The sequence below is a fragment of the Tachyglossus aculeatus genome, chromosome 18 (genome assembly GCF_015852505.1).
Source record: "Tachyglossus aculeatus isolate mTacAcu1 chromosome 18, mTacAcu1.pri, whole genome shotgun sequence".
NCBI lineage: Eukaryota > Metazoa > Chordata > Mammalia > Monotremata > Tachyglossidae > Tachyglossus > Tachyglossus aculeatus.
In genome coordinates this window covers 24,820,895-24,838,043 of record NC_052083.1, presented here as the reverse complement: position 1 = coordinate 24,838,043, position 17,149 = coordinate 24,820,895, and the positions used below count along the sequence as shown (strand labels likewise).

The 17,149-nt window shown below is 49.1% G+C and overlaps 1 protein-coding gene across 1 annotated transcript in view; it reads right to left on the bottom strand.

The window, feature by feature from the left end:
• The window catches only part of HERC2 (HECT and RLD domain containing E3 ubiquitin protein ligase 2), a 319,306-nt gene that overhangs the window by 63,644 nt on the left and 238,513 nt on the right, over window positions 1-17,149 (bottom strand). The window contains exons 57-63 of the mRNA XM_038760185.1: window positions 13,649-13,730; window positions 13,372-13,515; window positions 9,135-9,225; window positions 8,619-8,796; window positions 8,314-8,395; window positions 8,058-8,229; window positions 626-770 (exon numbers count right to left, since the gene is read on the bottom strand). Of these exons, the coding sequence (XP_038616113.1) occupies window positions 626-770; window positions 8,058-8,229; window positions 8,314-8,395; window positions 8,619-8,796; window positions 9,135-9,225; window positions 13,372-13,515; window positions 13,649-13,730 (894 nt within the window). The remainder of the gene's footprint in view (window positions 1-625; window positions 771-8,057; window positions 8,230-8,313; window positions 8,396-8,618; window positions 8,797-9,134; window positions 9,226-13,371; window positions 13,516-13,648; window positions 13,731-17,149) is intronic.

Sequence of the window (17,149 nt, the reverse complement as noted above, 5' to 3'; positions counted from 1 at the left end):
TCCCAAGCGCTCAGTACAGTGCTCTGCACACAGTAAGCGCTCAATAAATACGATTGATGATGGTTGTTGATGATGACAAATACGATTGAATGAATGACTAAATATGATTAAACGAATGAACGAATCCCCAACTTTACTTGGCCGCTCCAGGATGTCCAATCTAACGCCCCCGGCTTTTCCCGCGGTAAGCAACCCTTATGGATCATTCCTCCGAGGATTTATCCAAAGCGCTCGGAAAAGCACTGCTACTTCCGGCTTGCCAGGGTAACGGATTCAATCGATCAATCAATCAATCAATCAATCGTATTTATTGAGCGCTTACTATGTGCAGAGCACCGTACTAAGCGCTTGGGAAGTACAAACTGGCAACACACAGAGACGGTCCCTACCCAACAGTGGGCTCACAGTCTAAAAGGGGGAGACGGAGAACAGAACCGAACGTACCAACAGAATAAAATAAAGAGGATAGAAATGTACGCGTCAAATAAATAAATAGAGTAAGAAATATGGATTCAGGACGCGTTGGTTGGGCATCTCTCCCCGTCCCGTTTTCCCGCCGTGCCGTTGGGGAATCCGGGGAGCGACGCCAGGAGCGCCGCGGATTTGGTCGGCTAGCTCGCCTCACCTGCCCCGTGTCCGTGACGGCTAAACAGTGAAGGGCCCCCACGGCCACGTGGACGATCTTCTTCCCTCTCAGCCCTTCCACCACCTGAGGCTTCCGGACGTGGACGTCGGTGCCGTGGCCCAGTCGGAAGTAATCCCCCTTGCCCCTAAAACAGAAGGCAGACGGCGGAATATCAAATAATAATAATAATGATAATAAATAGCATTTATTAAGCGCTTACTACGTGCAAAGCACTGTTCTAAGCGCTGGGGAGAATACAAGGTGATCAGGTTGCCCCACGTGGGGCTCACAGTCTTAATCCCCATTTTCCAGATGAGGGAACTGAGGCCCAGAGAAGTGAAGTGACTCGCCCAAAGTCACACAGTTGACAAGTGGCGGAGCCGGGATTTGAACCCATGACCTCTGACTCCAAAGCCCGGGCTCTTTCCACTGAGCCACGCTGCTTCTCCATACGGCCTCCGCCGTCGTAATAATAATAAGTACATTCCTATCCTATTTATTTTATTTTGTTGGGATGTTTGGTTCCGTTCTCTGTCTCCCCCTTTTAGACTGTGCTCAGTGAACACCACTGACTAACTGATTCTAGTTTTCGAACGCAGAAAATGGCAACAGGATGCTCGGAGCACTGTTGGGTAGGGACCGTCTCTATGTGTTGCCAATTTGGACTTCCCAAGCGCTTAGCACAGTGCTCCGCACATAGTAAGCGCTCAATAAATACGATTGATTGATTGATTGATTAATAATAATAATCATGGCATTTATTAAGCGCTTACTAGGTGCAAAGCACCGCTCTAAGCGCTGGGGAGGTTACAAGGTGATCAGGTTGCCCCACGTGGGGCTCCCAGTCTTCATCCCCATTTCCCAGATGAGGTCACCGAGGCCCAGAGAAGTGACTTGCCCAGAGGTACCCAGCTGACAATTGGCGGAGCCGGGATTTGAACCCATGACCTCCGGCTCCAAAGCCCGGGCTCTTTCCACTGAGCCACGCTGCTTCTCTACTATGTGAGAAGCGCCGATAGGACAACGTTGAGAAGCAGCGGGGCTCGGTGGAGTCCGGGGTCATGGGTTCAAAACCCGGCTCCGCCAATTGTCGCCGTCGTTGTCGCAGTACAACAACATGAGAGGCAGCGTGGCTCAGCAGAAAGAGCCCGGGCTTGGGAGTCGGAGGTCGTGGGTTCAAAACCCGGCTCCGTCAGCTGGGTGACTTGGGGCGAGTCGCTTCACTTCTCTGGGCCTCGGTGACCTCTTCTGTAGAATGGGGATGAAGACTGGGAGCCCCCCAGGGGACAACCGGATCACCTCGTAACCGCTCCGGCGCTCAGAACGGTGCTTGGCACGTAGTAGGCGCTTAATAAATGCCATCGTTATCATCAGTACAACGCTGAGAAGCAGTGTGGCTCAGTGGAAAGAGCCTGGGCTTTGAGTCAGAGGTCATGGGTTCAAAACCCGGCTCCGCCAAATGTCAGCTGGGTGACTTTGGGCGAGTCATTTCACTTCTCTGGGCCTCAGTGACCTCATCTGTAAAATGGGGATGAAGACTGTGAACCCCCCGGGGGACAACCGGATCACCTCGTAACCTCCCCGGCGCTCAGAACGGTGCTTGGCACGTAGTAGGCGCTTAATAAATGCCATCGTTATCATTAGTACAACGCAGAGAAGCAGTGTGGCTCAGTGGAAAGGGCCCGGGCTTTGGAGTCAGAGGTCACGGGTTCAAAACCCGGCTCTGCCACTTGTCAGCTGGGTGACTTTGGGCGAGTCACTTCTCTGTGCCTCAGTGACCTCATCTGTAAAATGGGGATGAAGACTGGGAGCCCCCCGGGGGACAACCGGATCACCTTGTAAATTCCCCGGCGCCTAGAACAGTGCTTTGTACATAGTAAGCGCTTAATAAATGCCATTATTAGTAGTAGTAGTAACGGTATTTATGAAGTGCTTACTGTAGGCAGAGCACTATACTGAGTGCGTAGCGGACAGGACAAAAATGGGAGTCAGAAGGACCCGGGTTCTAATCCCGGCTCCCCCACTTGTCTGCTGTGTGACCTTGGGCAGGTCACCTCACGTCTCTGGGCCTCAGTTTCCTCAGCTGGAAAATGGGGATTGAGACCGGGAGCCCCACGTGGGACAGGGACCGTGTCCATCCCAATTTGCTGGTATCCACCCCAGCGCTTAGTACAGTGCCTGGCACCTAGTAAGCACCTAACAAATACCGTAATTATTACAATTATACGAGTGGGAATTAGATTCAGACCCTGTCCCTCAAGGGGCTCACAATCTACGAATACAGATGAGAAGCAGCGTGGCTCAGTGGAAACAGCCCGGGCTTTGGAGTCCGAGGTCAAGGGTTCGAATCCCGGCTCCGCCACGTGTCTGCTGTGTGATCTTGGGCAAGCCACCGATCTTCTCCCCCCATGGGACAACCTGATCGCCTTGTAAACTCCCCAGCGCTTAGAACGGTGCTTTGCACATAGTAAGCGCTTAATAAATGCCATGATTCTTATTATTCTTCTTCTTATTATTATTATTCTCTGAGCCTCAGTGACCTCATCTGGAAAATGGGGATGATGACTGTGAGCCCCCCGGGGGACAACTTGATCACCTTGTAACCTTCACAGTCTTCATCCCCATTTGACAGATGAGGGAACTGAGGCCCAGAGAAGTGAAGCGACTTGCCCCAAGTCAATCAGTCAATCAATCAATCAATCGTATTCATTGAGCGCTTACTGTGTGCAGAGCACTGGACTAAGCGCTTGGGAAGTCCAAGTTGGCAACATATAGAGACGGTCCCTACCCAACAGTGGGCCCAGCTTGGCAGAGCCGGGATTTGAACCCATGACTTCGGACTCCAAAGCCCGGGCTCTTTCCACTGAGCCGCGCTGCTTGGAACTTGATCACCTTGTAACCTCCCCAGCGCTTAGAGCGGTGCTTTGCACATAGTAAGCGCTTAACGAATTCATTCAACCGTATTTATTGAGCGCTTACTGTGTGCAGAGCACTGTACTTAGTGCTAAACAAATGCCATCACCATTATTATTATTATTATTATTATTATTATTAGGAGAAAGCGGGGAAGGGCGATTGGAGACGGTCGCATCGGGAGCAATGAAACACTGAAACAGCACAAGACACAAGGACGGACGTGCGTTACGCAAAATAAAATCCAAAGGCATCGAGGAGCAGCGGCTGGAAGGGCAGAATTTCAGGCTCCTCGTGACTCAGGCTTCGGAGCTCAAGTTCCAGGGATGAGGCTTATAAGAATTTCCCGGAGAACAATTTTATCCTTTAGGAAAAAGTCACAGAAGCGGCGTGGCTCAGTGGAAAAAGCACGAGCTTGGGAGTCAAAAGTCACGGGTTCTAATCCCAGCTGCGCCACTTAATAATAATAATAATAATAATAATGATGGCATTTATGAAGCGTTAACTATGTGCAAAGCACCGTCCTAAGTGCTGGGGAGGTTACAAGGTGATCAGGTGGTCCCCCGGGGGGCTCACAGTCTTCATCCCCATTTTGCAGATGAGGTAACGGAGTCAGAGGTCATGGGTTCAAATCCTGGCCCCACCACTTATCAGCTGTGTGACTTTGGGCAAGTCACTTCACTTCTCTGCGCCTCAGTGACCTCACCTGGAAAATGGGGATGAAGACTGTGAGCCCCCCGTGGGACCACCTGATCACCTTGTAACCTCCCCAGCGCTTAGAACAGTGCTTGGCACATAGTAAGTGCTTAATAAATGCCATTATTATTATTATCATTATTCTCTGGGCCTCAGTGACCTCATCTGGAAAATGGGGATGAAGACTGGGAGCCACCCTTGGGACCACCTGATCACCCTGTAACCTCCCCAGCGCTTAGAACAGTGCTTGGCACATAGTAAGCGCTTAATAAATGCCATTATTATTATTATTATTATCATTATTCTCTGGGTCTCAGTGACCTCATCTGGAAAATGGGGATGAAGACTGGGAGCCCCCCGTGGGAACACCTGATCACCTTGGAACCTCCCCAGCGCTTAGAACAGTGCTTTGCACGTAGTAAGCGCTTAATAAATGCCATTATTATTATTATCATTATTCTCTGGGTCTCAGTGACCTCATCTGGAAAATGGGGATGAAGACTGGGAGCCCCCCGTGGGACCACCTGATCACCTTGTAACCTCCCCAGCGCTTAGAACAGTGCTTGGCACGTAGTAAGCGCTTAATAAATGCCATTATTATTATTATCATCATTATTCTCTGGGTCTCAGTGACCTCATCCGGAAAATGGGGATGAAGACTGGGAGCCCCCCGTGGGACCACCTGATCACCCTGTAACCTCCCCAGCGCTTAGAACAGTGCTTTGCACGTAGTAAGCGCTTACTAAATGCCATTATTATTATTATCATTATTCTCTGGGCCTCAGTGGCCTCATCTGGAAAAATGGGGATGAAGACTGAGAGCCCCCCGTGGGACCACCTGATCACCCTGTAACCTCCCCAGCACTTAGAACAGTGCTTTGCACATAGTAAGTGCTTAATAAATGCCATTATTATCATTATTCTCTGGGCCTCAGTGGCCTCATCTGGAAAAATGGGGATGAAGACTGGGACCCCCCCGTGGGACCACCTGATCACCCTGTAATCTCCCCAGCGCTTAGAACAGTGCTTTGCACATAATAAGCGCTTAATAAATGCCATTATTATTATTATTTATTACTCTATTTTATTTGTACATATTTATTCTATTCATTTTATTAATATGTTTTGTTTTGTTGTCTGTCTCCCCCTTCTAGACCGTGAGCCCGCTGTTGGGTAGGGACCGTCTCTAGATGTTGCCAACTTGGACTTCCCAAGCGCTTAGTCCAGTGCTCTGCCCCCAGTAAGCGCTCAATAAATACGACTGAATGAAGGAATTTTGTTAAAAATGTTTGCAGTTCACTGTATCGTGAACTCCCATTCATTTCGGTCATCAAGGGCTCTATCATAAATCAAAATAATCCCCATCTGAAGGGTGGGGATTCAGTCTGAAACTGTCACAGTTCTGGGCAAGACCGTCTCTCTCCATGGTTGATTTTAGTCTTTCCGGTGCTGCTATCGGCTTTTCTTTTTCTGATTGCCTCTTCATTCATTCATTCAATCGTATTTATTGAGCGCTTACTGTGCGCAGAGCACTGTACTGAGCGCTTGGGAAGTCCAAGTTGGCACCATAGAGAGACGGTCCCTACCCAACAGCGGGCTCACAGTCTAGAAGGGGGAGCCAGACAACAAAACCAAAGGGATTAACAAAATAAAATAAATAGAATAAATATGTACAAATAAAATAAATAGAGTAGCAGGGAAAACGGCTTTAGCAGAGCACACTGCGGAGATGAAAATTCAATATCCCAAAGGACAATTATATTTCGAGGTCCTGTTTCAAGGTGTTCAATTTTTCGACAGGAAGGACCCCGGTTAAATCATCTCTCCTTTCTCTCTTTAAGTTGGTTCTCAGAGTAGTAATAATAATAATAATAGCATTTATTAAGCGCCTACTATGTGCAAAGCACTGTTCTAGAGTAGTAATAATAATAATAATAGCATTTGTTAAGCGCCTACTATGTGCAAAGCACTGTCCTAAGCGCTGGGGAGGTTAACAAGGTGATCAGGTTGTCCCACGGGGGGCTCACAGTCTTCACCCCCATTTTCCAGATGAGGGAACTGAGGCCCAGAGAAGTGAAGTGACTTGCCCAAAGTCACACAGCTGATAAGTGGTGGAGGCAGGATTTGAACCCATGACCTCCGACTCCAAAGCCCGGGCTCTTTTGCTCTCCCTCCTGTCCCTTTTTTTTTCAGCTGGTTAACTGAACTTCGTTAACCACAGCCCAGGAAAGAAAAAAGCACACGGCTAAAGTTCTCTAGCTCCGATCTCTTTGGGTTTATCTGGAAGGTCGAATTATACGGAAAAGTAAGATAAAAAATTCCCACGGGTCCTCAGGCTTCTAAAATCTTCACCCCACTGATATTTTTTGAGTAACTAAAGATGGACCTTGTCTGACGGCTTCTTATGATGCCTTCTTCAGCGCTTCGTACAGTGCTTTGCACATAGTAAGCGCTTAATAAATGCCATTATTACTATTATTATTATTATTACGAGCTGACGACTGCTGAAGTACAGTGAACAGCAGCGTGGCTCCAGGGAAAGAGCCCCGGCTTGGGAGTCAGAGGTCAGGGGTTCGAATCCCGGCTCCGCCACCTGGCAGCGGTGTGACTTTGGACAAGTCACTTCACTTCTCTGTGCCTCAGTGACCTCATCTGTAAAATGGGGATGAAGACTGGGAGCCCCGCGAGGGACAACCTGATCACCTTGTCTCCTCCCCAGCGCTGAGAACAGTGCTTTGCACATAGTAACAAATGCCATCATCATCATTATTATTATTATCGACGGCCACTAATAAAAATACGTAAAATGACTAGTTTACAAACACACAAGCCACTTTCTCTCAGTATCTGAACTCCCTAAATTAAAACCCCTATTGACAAGAAGCGTTTTTCAGGTTTATGACAGAAAGATACATACTGTTAACCTTAGGAACCACGGAGGGGATGAAAATTCACGCTCGAGAACTGAACCAAGCTGAAATACCCTGATCCAGCAGTATTCATTTATTCATTCAATCATATTTATTGAGCGTGTACCGTGTGCAGAGCAGTGTACTAAGCGCTTGGGAAGTACAAGTTGGCAACATCTCATTCATTCATTCAATCATATTTATTGAGCTCTTACCGTGTGCAGAGCACTGTACTAAGCGCTTGGGAAGTACAAGTTGGCAACATCTAGAGACGGTCCCTACCCAACAACGGGCTCACAGGCTAGAAGGGGGAGACGGACGACAAAACAAAACATGCCGACAGGTGTCAAGTCATCAGAATAAATAGAAATAAAGCTGTTTCTCCTGAAACACGAGAGACACTCTGGTCACACATCACGTTTAAGGAGAATTTGCCCCGCAGGACTCCTAGGTGTCTGACGCTGCAAACCTACGCACCACCTTCCCAAACCACCCCCCGCTACATCCGATTCCGATCACTATATTGGAAAAACGTTCCCTAATTCTGCCAAGGCGTGGAAGGAAAATACTTGCCACCTCAGAAGTGCATCTAACTGAACTTTTCAGCCAAGTGAAAGGGGAATGAGTCTTACATGTTGTAATTGTGAGAAAAAGGGGTCAGTGCCAGGAGAGAATACAGCATTTCAGGTCATTTCTTTTAGACTGTGAGCCCGCTGTTGGGTAGGGACCGTCTCTATATGTTGCCAACTTGTACTTCCCAAGCGCTTAGTACAGTGCTCTGCGCACAGTAAGCGCTCAATAAATACGATTGATTGATTGATTGATACACAGATCCAAGAAACGATACTGGGGAATACGCTGTCACGATTCACGTGGTGACAATGGAGAAAAGTTTACGGGAGAGCTTAACATACCAGGTCCAAACCACTCCAGACTTCGTAAGCGCCAGGGAAAACTGAGCCCCACATTCGATCTGACACACTCCCTGTCCATTGAGTCTCTCGATGTTTTGGGGAACGTTACAGCCTTCGCTTCCTCCTCGGCCCAGCTTGCCAAAGTCACCATCGCCCCAGGAGAACACCAAACCTGTAGATAACACAAACAGACTTTACGAACGGCTCCACATCACGGCGACGCGTTGTTCGGTTTCCAACGAAAAGCTGTTCTGACCTTCATCCGTCAGGGCCAGGGTCTGGGCATCCCGGCTTCCGCAAGCAACCTGAATAACTCTGTGGCCAAGAAGTACTTTCACCTCGAGACGAAAAAACGAAAACACGTTTTCAACCATCCTTAATCGTGCTTCGTAAGGACGACCAGACAAAAACTCAGCGACGTTCTCCGATCGTCAAATACGAAATGCCTCTCTCGCCCCAACCAGTCAAGCTCATGTCTATATAAACGTTTCTCCCCTCAAGCTACCGACTGCCTTGCTGCCTACTGATTTCCGATCCAACTGCCCGAGATGCAGACGTTACCATTTTGGGTTTTAGCTGCGTCGTGTTATCCCCGTGTCCCAGGCGACCGTATTCTCCCAGGCCCCACGTGTACAATTCACCACTTGACGTAATGGCTGCACTGTGAGAGCTGCCACAGGCGATATCCCGGATGCGTTTGGTTTTCAACGCCTCTATTAATCTTGGCTTATCACAGTTCCTAAAATGAAAGTGAGAGACGTCATTTTAAAAATCGGCCGCGCGACATCCCATAACTCCGAAAGAAACGATCTCGGGGAAATCGGCGGTGCAGAAGTCATCTTTAGACTGAATAAACGGAATACTTAATGTCTCTCATCAGGACAAACTTTTCAGTAACATTTCTCACATAGGCCTGGCTTCCGGATTCTGAAACAGTTGCCCATGACTTCACCAGACACACGTAACTGCGGTGGTAATTCTTTTTAAGGCTTTCAGGAATGACATCAATTCGTGAAAACGCCACACGCTTTGGGGAGATACTCTTGCCACTTTAACGGCAGGGGCGATGAATCTTACATTCTGCTGAAGTGTCCAAGTTTTCCATCGTCGCCTTCTCCCCAGGAAAACACTTTCCCATCAACGGTTAATGCCATAGCATGCCGGCCACCTGCAAAGGTTTATATTTGGATTATTGCCGAGAGGAAACCGCTTTCCTTCTAGAAAGGGAGAGAAGTCTGGACGGGACGGACAGCTCTACCAAGTGTGGAGCTACAGGGTAGACCAGGAGAGCAAAATTGGGAAAGAAGAGAAGTACTGACCAGCAGTATTCTGAAGGAGGAGAGGAAAGTATGTTGTACTTCCCAAGCGCTCAGTACAGTGCTCTGCACACAGTAGGCGCTCAATAAATACGACTGAATGAATGAATGAATGACAGTAGCAGCCTGCAGATAAGAGCATGACACGTTTAACGGAAGAGGCCAGGACTGCCAAATAATAATAATGATGGCATCTGTTAAGCGCTTACTATGTGCAAAGCACTGTTCTAAGCGCTGGGGGGGGATACAAAGTGATCGAGTCGTCCCACGTGGGGCTCACAGTCTTCGTCCCCATTTTACAGATGAGGGAACTGAGGCTCAGAGAAGCGACTTGCCCAAGGTCACACAGCAGACGCGTGGCGGGGCCGGGATTCGAACCCACGACCTCGGACTCCAGAGCCCGGGCTCTTTCCACGGAGCCACGCTGCTTCTCTAGGACTTCTATCCCACTTCGGCACCATGGGCTGGAAAGCAATGGGGAGGGGATTCTTCCCAAGAGATCCTATGCAGGGATTACTGGTCCAGGTGTCTACAGTAGCTGCACTCCAGCAGTTTCTGCGTCCTGCCCACCCCCAACTTGAAATCCGGGCACTCCCTTGGAGGACGGAGGAACCTGGGGCCGATGCAGTCAAGCAAGACGTCGGTCGGGGGCCTTTATATGATCCCCACTCATGCTAAGTTGGCCTCTGGAATTCAGGTCCCGTGCGACTTTTTCTACTCCGGAACACCATGCAGCCGTGGCTAATGATGAGGATGACGGCATCTGTTAAGCGCTTACTACGTGCCAAGCACTGTTCTAAGCACTGGGGGGGATTCAAGGTGATCGGGTCGTCCCACGTGGGGCTCACGGTCTTCATCCCCATTTTCCAGTTGAGGGAACGGAGGCCCAGCCAAGCGAAGTGGCACATAGGAAGCGCTTAACAAGTACCACAGTCATCATTATTATCATCATCTCAATCCCATTAGGCTACGCTATCATCCCCATCTCATCGATGGGAAAAGCAAGGCCCAGAAACGGTAAGTGACTTGCCCAGGGTCACACGGCAAGCCAGGGGCGGAACTGGGGCTCGAACCCAAGATCCTGAGAAAAACTGCCCCGTGAGAGTTCCTACGGAAATCCCCGATTTTGGTCGGTTTGGGGCCTTTCGGAGGGAAAATGATGGAATGCGTGTTTGAGACTGTGAGCCCGTTGTCGGGTAGGGACTGTCTCTATAGGTTGCCAATCTGTATCTCCCAAGCGCTTAGTACAGTGCTCTGCACACGGTAAGCGCTCAATCAATACGATCGACTGAACTGAAAGTGACTTGCCCAAAGTCCCGCAGCTGACAAGTGGCGGAGCCGGGATTAGAACCCATGACCTCGGACTCCCAAGCCCGGGCTCTTTCCACTGAGCCACGCTGCCTCTCTAGAAATATCTGACGTCTTTCTATCTCGAGTGTCTTAAGTCGTATATGTTAATGATAATAATAGCCCGCTGTTGGGTAGGGACCGTCTCTTTAAGTTGCCAACTTGTACTTCCCAAGCACTTAGTACAGTGCTCTGCACACGGTAAGCGCTCAATAAATACGATTGAATGAATGAATAACGGTGTGGAGTGAGTTTAGGCGGAGCTCTAGCTATTTCTGGACAAAGTACGGACTAGGGGTCTCTAGCCTGTCCTCGGCTCCAGCTCTTCCCTCGCTTTTCTAGATAATAGTAATAATGATGGTATTTGTTAAGCGCTTACTACGTGCAAAGCACTGTTCTAAGCGCTGGGTCTCCTGGGCCTGCTGCGAGACAGGACAGTGATAATAATAATAAGAAGAATAATAATACTGAGAGCTCACCTCCTCCAAGAGGCTTTCCCAGACTGAGCTCCCATTTTTCCTCTCCTCCTCCCCGTCCCCCCAGCCCTTGTATATTTATTTGTACGGATTTATTACTCGACTTACTTTACTTCTACATATTTCCTATTCTATTTATTTTGTTAATGATGTGCACCTAGCTTTAATTCTATTTGTTCTGACGACTCTGGCGCCCATCTACGTATCTCGTTTCCTTGCCTCTGCCCACAGGAAGCAATCGATACGACTGAATGCACAAATGAATAATGGTATTTGTTAAGCGTTTACTACACGTCAAGCACTGTAGTAGATATAATTTATCCGGTCCGATACAGTCCCTGTGCTACACAGGGCTCGCAGTCTTAATCCCCAATTTACAGATGAGGCAACCGAGGCACCGGGAAGCTACGTGACTCGCCCAAGGCCACAGAAGCCGGAATTAGAACCCGGGTCCTTCCGATTCCCAGGCCCGCGCTCTATCCATTAGGCCACACTGCTTCTCCGGCGTACTTTGGATTGCTTTCGCCCGTGGCGGTCCAGCAGCTGCTCCTCGACTCCCTTCCCGATTCCTCGTGGGTTTTGGTGAGCGAGTCGCGCTACCGGGCTGGGTGATGGCAGTCTGATCCGGCCTACTCCGCTCCGAGGCTAAACTCAGCGATCCGCGGCCAACACGGCTCTGGAGATCATAGGGAAGCGGCGTGGCTCGGCGGAAAAGAGCACGGACTTTGGAGTCCGAGGTCGCGGGTTCAAATCCCGGCTCCGCCAATTGCCAGCTGGGTGACTTTGGGCAAGTCACTTCACTTCCCTCATCTGTAAAATGGGGATTAAGGCTGTGAGCCCCCCGTGGGACAACCGATCCCCTTGTAACGTTCCCAGTGCTTAGAACATAGTAAGCGCTTAATAAATACCATCATTATTATTATCGGCAGATCCCGCCCCTTCCGCAATGCGCAGCGGATGCGGCCTTGTACTGTGAACTAGAATTATGGACGTCAGAGTTTTAAACTCCCCCCCCCGCCACCCTCCTCCTCAACTCTTTCCTTTTTGGCGAACAAACTTGGGGCAACCAGGAGCATTTCATGAGATGCACCGAACCAGATCCATTTGATGACTCAAGAGTTGGAAAGGAGTTAACCCCAAGTCTTCCCGTGGGGGGCTTGGGGAGTCCGTCTCACGTCTCAGCTTGATTTTTTTTTTTAGAGGGGGGAACGGAGGGGAGGAGGTTGGCCCCAATGGTGGGAGCTAGGGAAAAAGCTCTTTCCCCAATGGCTAGAGCGGCCTCGGAAACAAGTACGAAGAGGGAAGAGAGAGCCAAGAAATGTAAACAGCTATCCAAAGAAATGCTGTGCAGCAAAGCCGGGGAAGTGCTTGGGTACCCACCCACGGGGCCTTATCTGAAGACCTGGGGTTCGGCCTGAGGAAATCCATTCCTTCATTCAATCGGACGTATTGAGCGCTTACTGTGTGCAGGGTACTGTACTAAGCGCTTGGGAACTACAAGTCGGCAACATAGAGAGATGGTCCCTACCCAACAACGGGCTCACAGTCTAGACGGGGGAGACAGACGACAGAACAAAACATGTGGACGGGTGTCAAGTCGTCAGAACAAATAGAATTTAAGCTAAACGCACATCATTAACAAAATAAATAGAATAGTAAATATGTCCAAGTAAAATAAATCTGTACAAACATATATACAGGTGCTGCGGGGAGGGGAAGGAGGTAGGGCGGGGGCGATGGGGAGGAGGAGAGGAAAAAGGGGGCTCAGTGTGGGAAGGCCTCTTGGAGGAGGTGAGCTCTCAGTCAGGCTCTGAAGGGAGGAAGAGAGCCAGCTTGGCGGATGTGCGGAGGGGAAGGACGTGGGCCGGGGGTCGATGGCGGGACGGGCGAGAACAAGGCCCGGTGAGGAGGTTAGCGGCGGCGGAGGAGCAGAGGGTGCGGGCTGGGCCGGAGAAGGAGAGAAGGGAGGTGAAGTTGGAAGGGGTGAGGGGACAGACAGCCTTGAAGCGTAGGTTGCGTAGGTTGCCGGGCAGCCACTGGAGATTTTTGAGGAGGGGAGTGACATGCCCAGAGCATTTCTGCACAAAGACGACCCGGGCAGCAGCGTGAAGAAGAGACTGAAGCGGGGAGAGACAGGAGGATGGGAGATGTCAGGAGGAAATGTCACATTGTTACCTGAGTGAACGGCCACCTTTTTCACCACATAATTGCCGAGCGCTGTGATCTGCCGGGGAAGAGGCACGGTCCCACTGGAAATGCCAAGCCCCAGCCTTCCGTTGGTAGCTTCTCCACAGGCATAAACTTTGCCCTCCACCGTCACTAAAACGGAGGCACACACAAAACCTCAACTCAGAGTGAGAGAGAGGGAGCAGCTTCCCGAATTTCCCACCTTCCCTGGACAGAATGCAAAACGGAAAAGGGAAGACTCGACTGTCAGGAGGATCTGACCTACCTGCAAACAAACTCTTCGATCCACCCGCTACCTGCACCACATTCAGGGCCGACAGGGTCTCGGAGAACGAAGGAACCTTTATCTGTGGTAGGGCAGAGGAGAAAGAGTGAGGGTAATGCTCCTTTTAATTACTGCACCACATTCAGGGCCGACAGGGGCTCGGAGAACGAAGGAACCTTTATCTGTGGTAGGACGGAGGGCAGAGGGGAAAGAGTAAGGATGAAGCTCTTTTTAATTATGCACTTGGAAAGGTTTCTTCCTTCATCTACTTCAGGAGCCAGCCCAATCCCTTTTCCCTGTTGGAATTTGGCACCTGTGAAAAAGTCTGAGCCTTCAAAGGTGCCAAATTTGCATTTAAAGGGCATGGAAGAAACATGGGTGGGGCAGGGCATGGTGCTCTGCACACAGCAAGCGCTCAATAAATAATGATAATGTTGGCATTTATTAAGCGCTTACTATGTGCAAAGCACTGTTCTAAGCGCTGGGGGGGGGGATACAAGGTGATCAGGTTGTCCCACATGGGGCTCACAGTCTCAATTCCCCCTTTTACAGATGAGGGAACTGAGGCACAGAGAAGTTAAGGGACTTGCCCAGAGTCACACAGATGACAAGTGGCGGAGCCGGGATTTGAACCCATGATGTCTGACTCCAAAGTCTGTGCTCTTTCCACTGAGCCACGCTGCTTCTCTCTGGTCCCCACAGAGCCATTGGCGACGCCTGATTTATCCCTTAGTTACGGTGGTTAGAAATGTTGATACATTCTCAAACCACTTACCCTAGGCTAGGCATTGAGAAATAGCATTTTGCCCCGGCGATCTGAGTTAAGGAATTAAATTCAACAGTAAATGCTATGCCACTACTCAGTCCGTCCAGGCCAAGAGTGGTCTGAGAAATAGCATTTTGCCTCGGCAATCTGAGTTAAGGAATTAAATTCAACAGTAAATGATATGCCACTATTCAGTCCGTCCAGGCCGGGAGTGCTCTGAGAAACAGCATTTTGCCCCGGCGATCTAAGTTAAGGAATTAAATTCAACAGTAAGTGATATGCCACTACTCAGTCCGTCCAGGCCGGGAGTGGTCTGAGAAATAGCATTTTGCCTCGGCGATCTGAGTTAAGGAATTAAATTCAACAATAAATGATATGCCACTACTCAGTCCGTCCAGGCCGGGAGTGGTCTGAGAAAGAGCATTTTGCTCCGGCGATCTGAGTTAAGGAATTAAATTCAACAGTAAATGATACGCCACTACTCAGTCCGTCCAGGCCGGGAGTGGTCATACTCGCTTGGACAAGGTGAATCTTTCTCCTGGTTCATATCCCCCTTTCCCTGAGAGGGAAAATCCAGAAAATCGGACCGCTGACAGAAACAAACCGCACTTATCTCTCCACTCTTCTGAGGAGATTGACAGATTTTAACTGATTAATCCAGTCTCAGGAAAGGGTTGATTCCCATTTCAGTGAGAAAAGATAACAAAGACAACAGCTCTAGGGTCTGATAGATCAATTAATCAATTACTGGTATTTACTGAGCGGCTACTGGGGGCAGAGCACTGTACTATGTGCTTGTGAAAAGACACCAGCAGCGAAAGACATGGTTTCTGACCTCAAGGAGCTTACAATCTAATAATAATAATAATGGTATTTGTTAAGCGCTTACTATGTGCCGAACACTGTTCTAAGCGCTGGGATAGATACAATGATGGTGATGATGATTTTGGTATTTGCTAAGCGCTTACTATGTGCAAAACACTGTTCTAAGCGCTGGGGAGGATACAAGGTGATCAGGTTGTCCCACAGGGGGCTCACAGTCTTCATCCCCATTTGACAGATGAGGTAACTGAGGCCCGGAGAAGTGAAGTGACTTGCCCAAAGCCACACAGCTGACAGGCGGCGGAGACGGGATTTGAACCCACGACCTCCAACTCCAAAGCCTGGGCTCTTTCCGCTGACCCACGCTGCTTCTCTGCTTCTAATAGGACCGACAGGTAGGATTAAATAATCGGCAAAGATTGAGAAGGAGGAAGAGCAAGGATAAAACAAGCGGTCATACAAATATGTCTGGAGGAAATACCTGAATTAATTAAATAGGTAATTGAACAGACCTAAGAGCCGAGGATAGATAAATTCTAAGAATGGCTACTGGGTAGATTCAATACGGAGCCCTGGAAACAGGGCAAGACTTTCTGGATGAGGTGAGATTTTAGGAGAGCTCTGAAGGCCAGGAGAACCGTGAAGGGGGACAGAACTACTGCTTAGAACAGCGCTTTGCACATAGTAAGCGCTTAATAAATGCCATCATTATTATTATATTGGTAGGGGGTTGGAGGAAAAAACTGGAGGAAGGAGCATCAAGAGAGAATTTCAGTTAGAAACAGCGCAATTAATGTAAACAACACGAGCATAGAAGCCCTGGATTCAATCCTGGCTCCGCCTCTGGTCTCCTGTGTGACCTTGGGCAAGTCACTTAACTGTTCTTTGCCTGAGTTTTCTCATCTAGAAAATGGGGATTAAACCCTGCTCCCTCCTACGGAGAAGCAGCGTGGCTCAGTGGAAAGAGCCCGGGCTTTGGAGTCCGAGGTCCCGGGTTCAAATGCCGGCTCTGCCACTTGTCAGCCGGGTGACTTTGGGCAAGCCACTTCGCTTCTCTGGGCCTCAGTCCCCTCAATCTGGGAAATGGGGATTAAGTCTGTGAGCCCCACGTGGGACGACCTGATCACCTTGTAACCTCCCCAGTGCTCAGAACGGTGCTTGGCATGTAGTAAGCGCTTAATAAATACCATCATTATTATTATTATTACTTAGACTGTGAGCGCCGTGTGGGATAGTGACTGCGTTCGATTTGATCACCTTGTATCTTGAGAAGCAGTGTGGTTTAGTGGAAAGAGCACGGGCCTCGGAATCAGAAGGTCACAGCTCTCCCCCACTTGTCTGCTACGTGACCGTGGGCAAGTTACTTCACTCATCTCTGCCTCAGTTATCTCATCTGTAAAATGGGGATTACCACTGTGAGCCCCAAATGGGACAGGGACTGTGTCCAACCTGATTACTATGCTTAGAATAGTGCTTGGCACATGGAAAGCGCTTAATAGGCACCATCATTATTCTCTATTCCAGTGCTTGGTACATTGTATGTGCTTAAGAATGATCTACGGCTGTGGGTTTCTAGGGCAAGGAGCCTAGGGATAATAATAATAATAATAATAATAATAACAGTATTTGTTAAGCGCTTACTATGTGCAAAGCACTGTTCTAAGCGCTGGGGAGCTTACAAGGTGATCAGGTTATTGAGTGCTCAATAAATACGACTGAATGAATGAATGAATTGGCGAGGTCACGAGGGGCTACAGAGGGGAAATGGGGGCTTAGGAAATTAAAAGTCCGAAAGAGTTGGTGGGGGCGGCAGGGGTGAGTAGAAGAGCTCCTATTTATTATCCGTCTCTGCCCAGTCCTCCATATTCCACAGAGACGATAACTATTATCAAACAAGAAGAGGGAGATTTTAA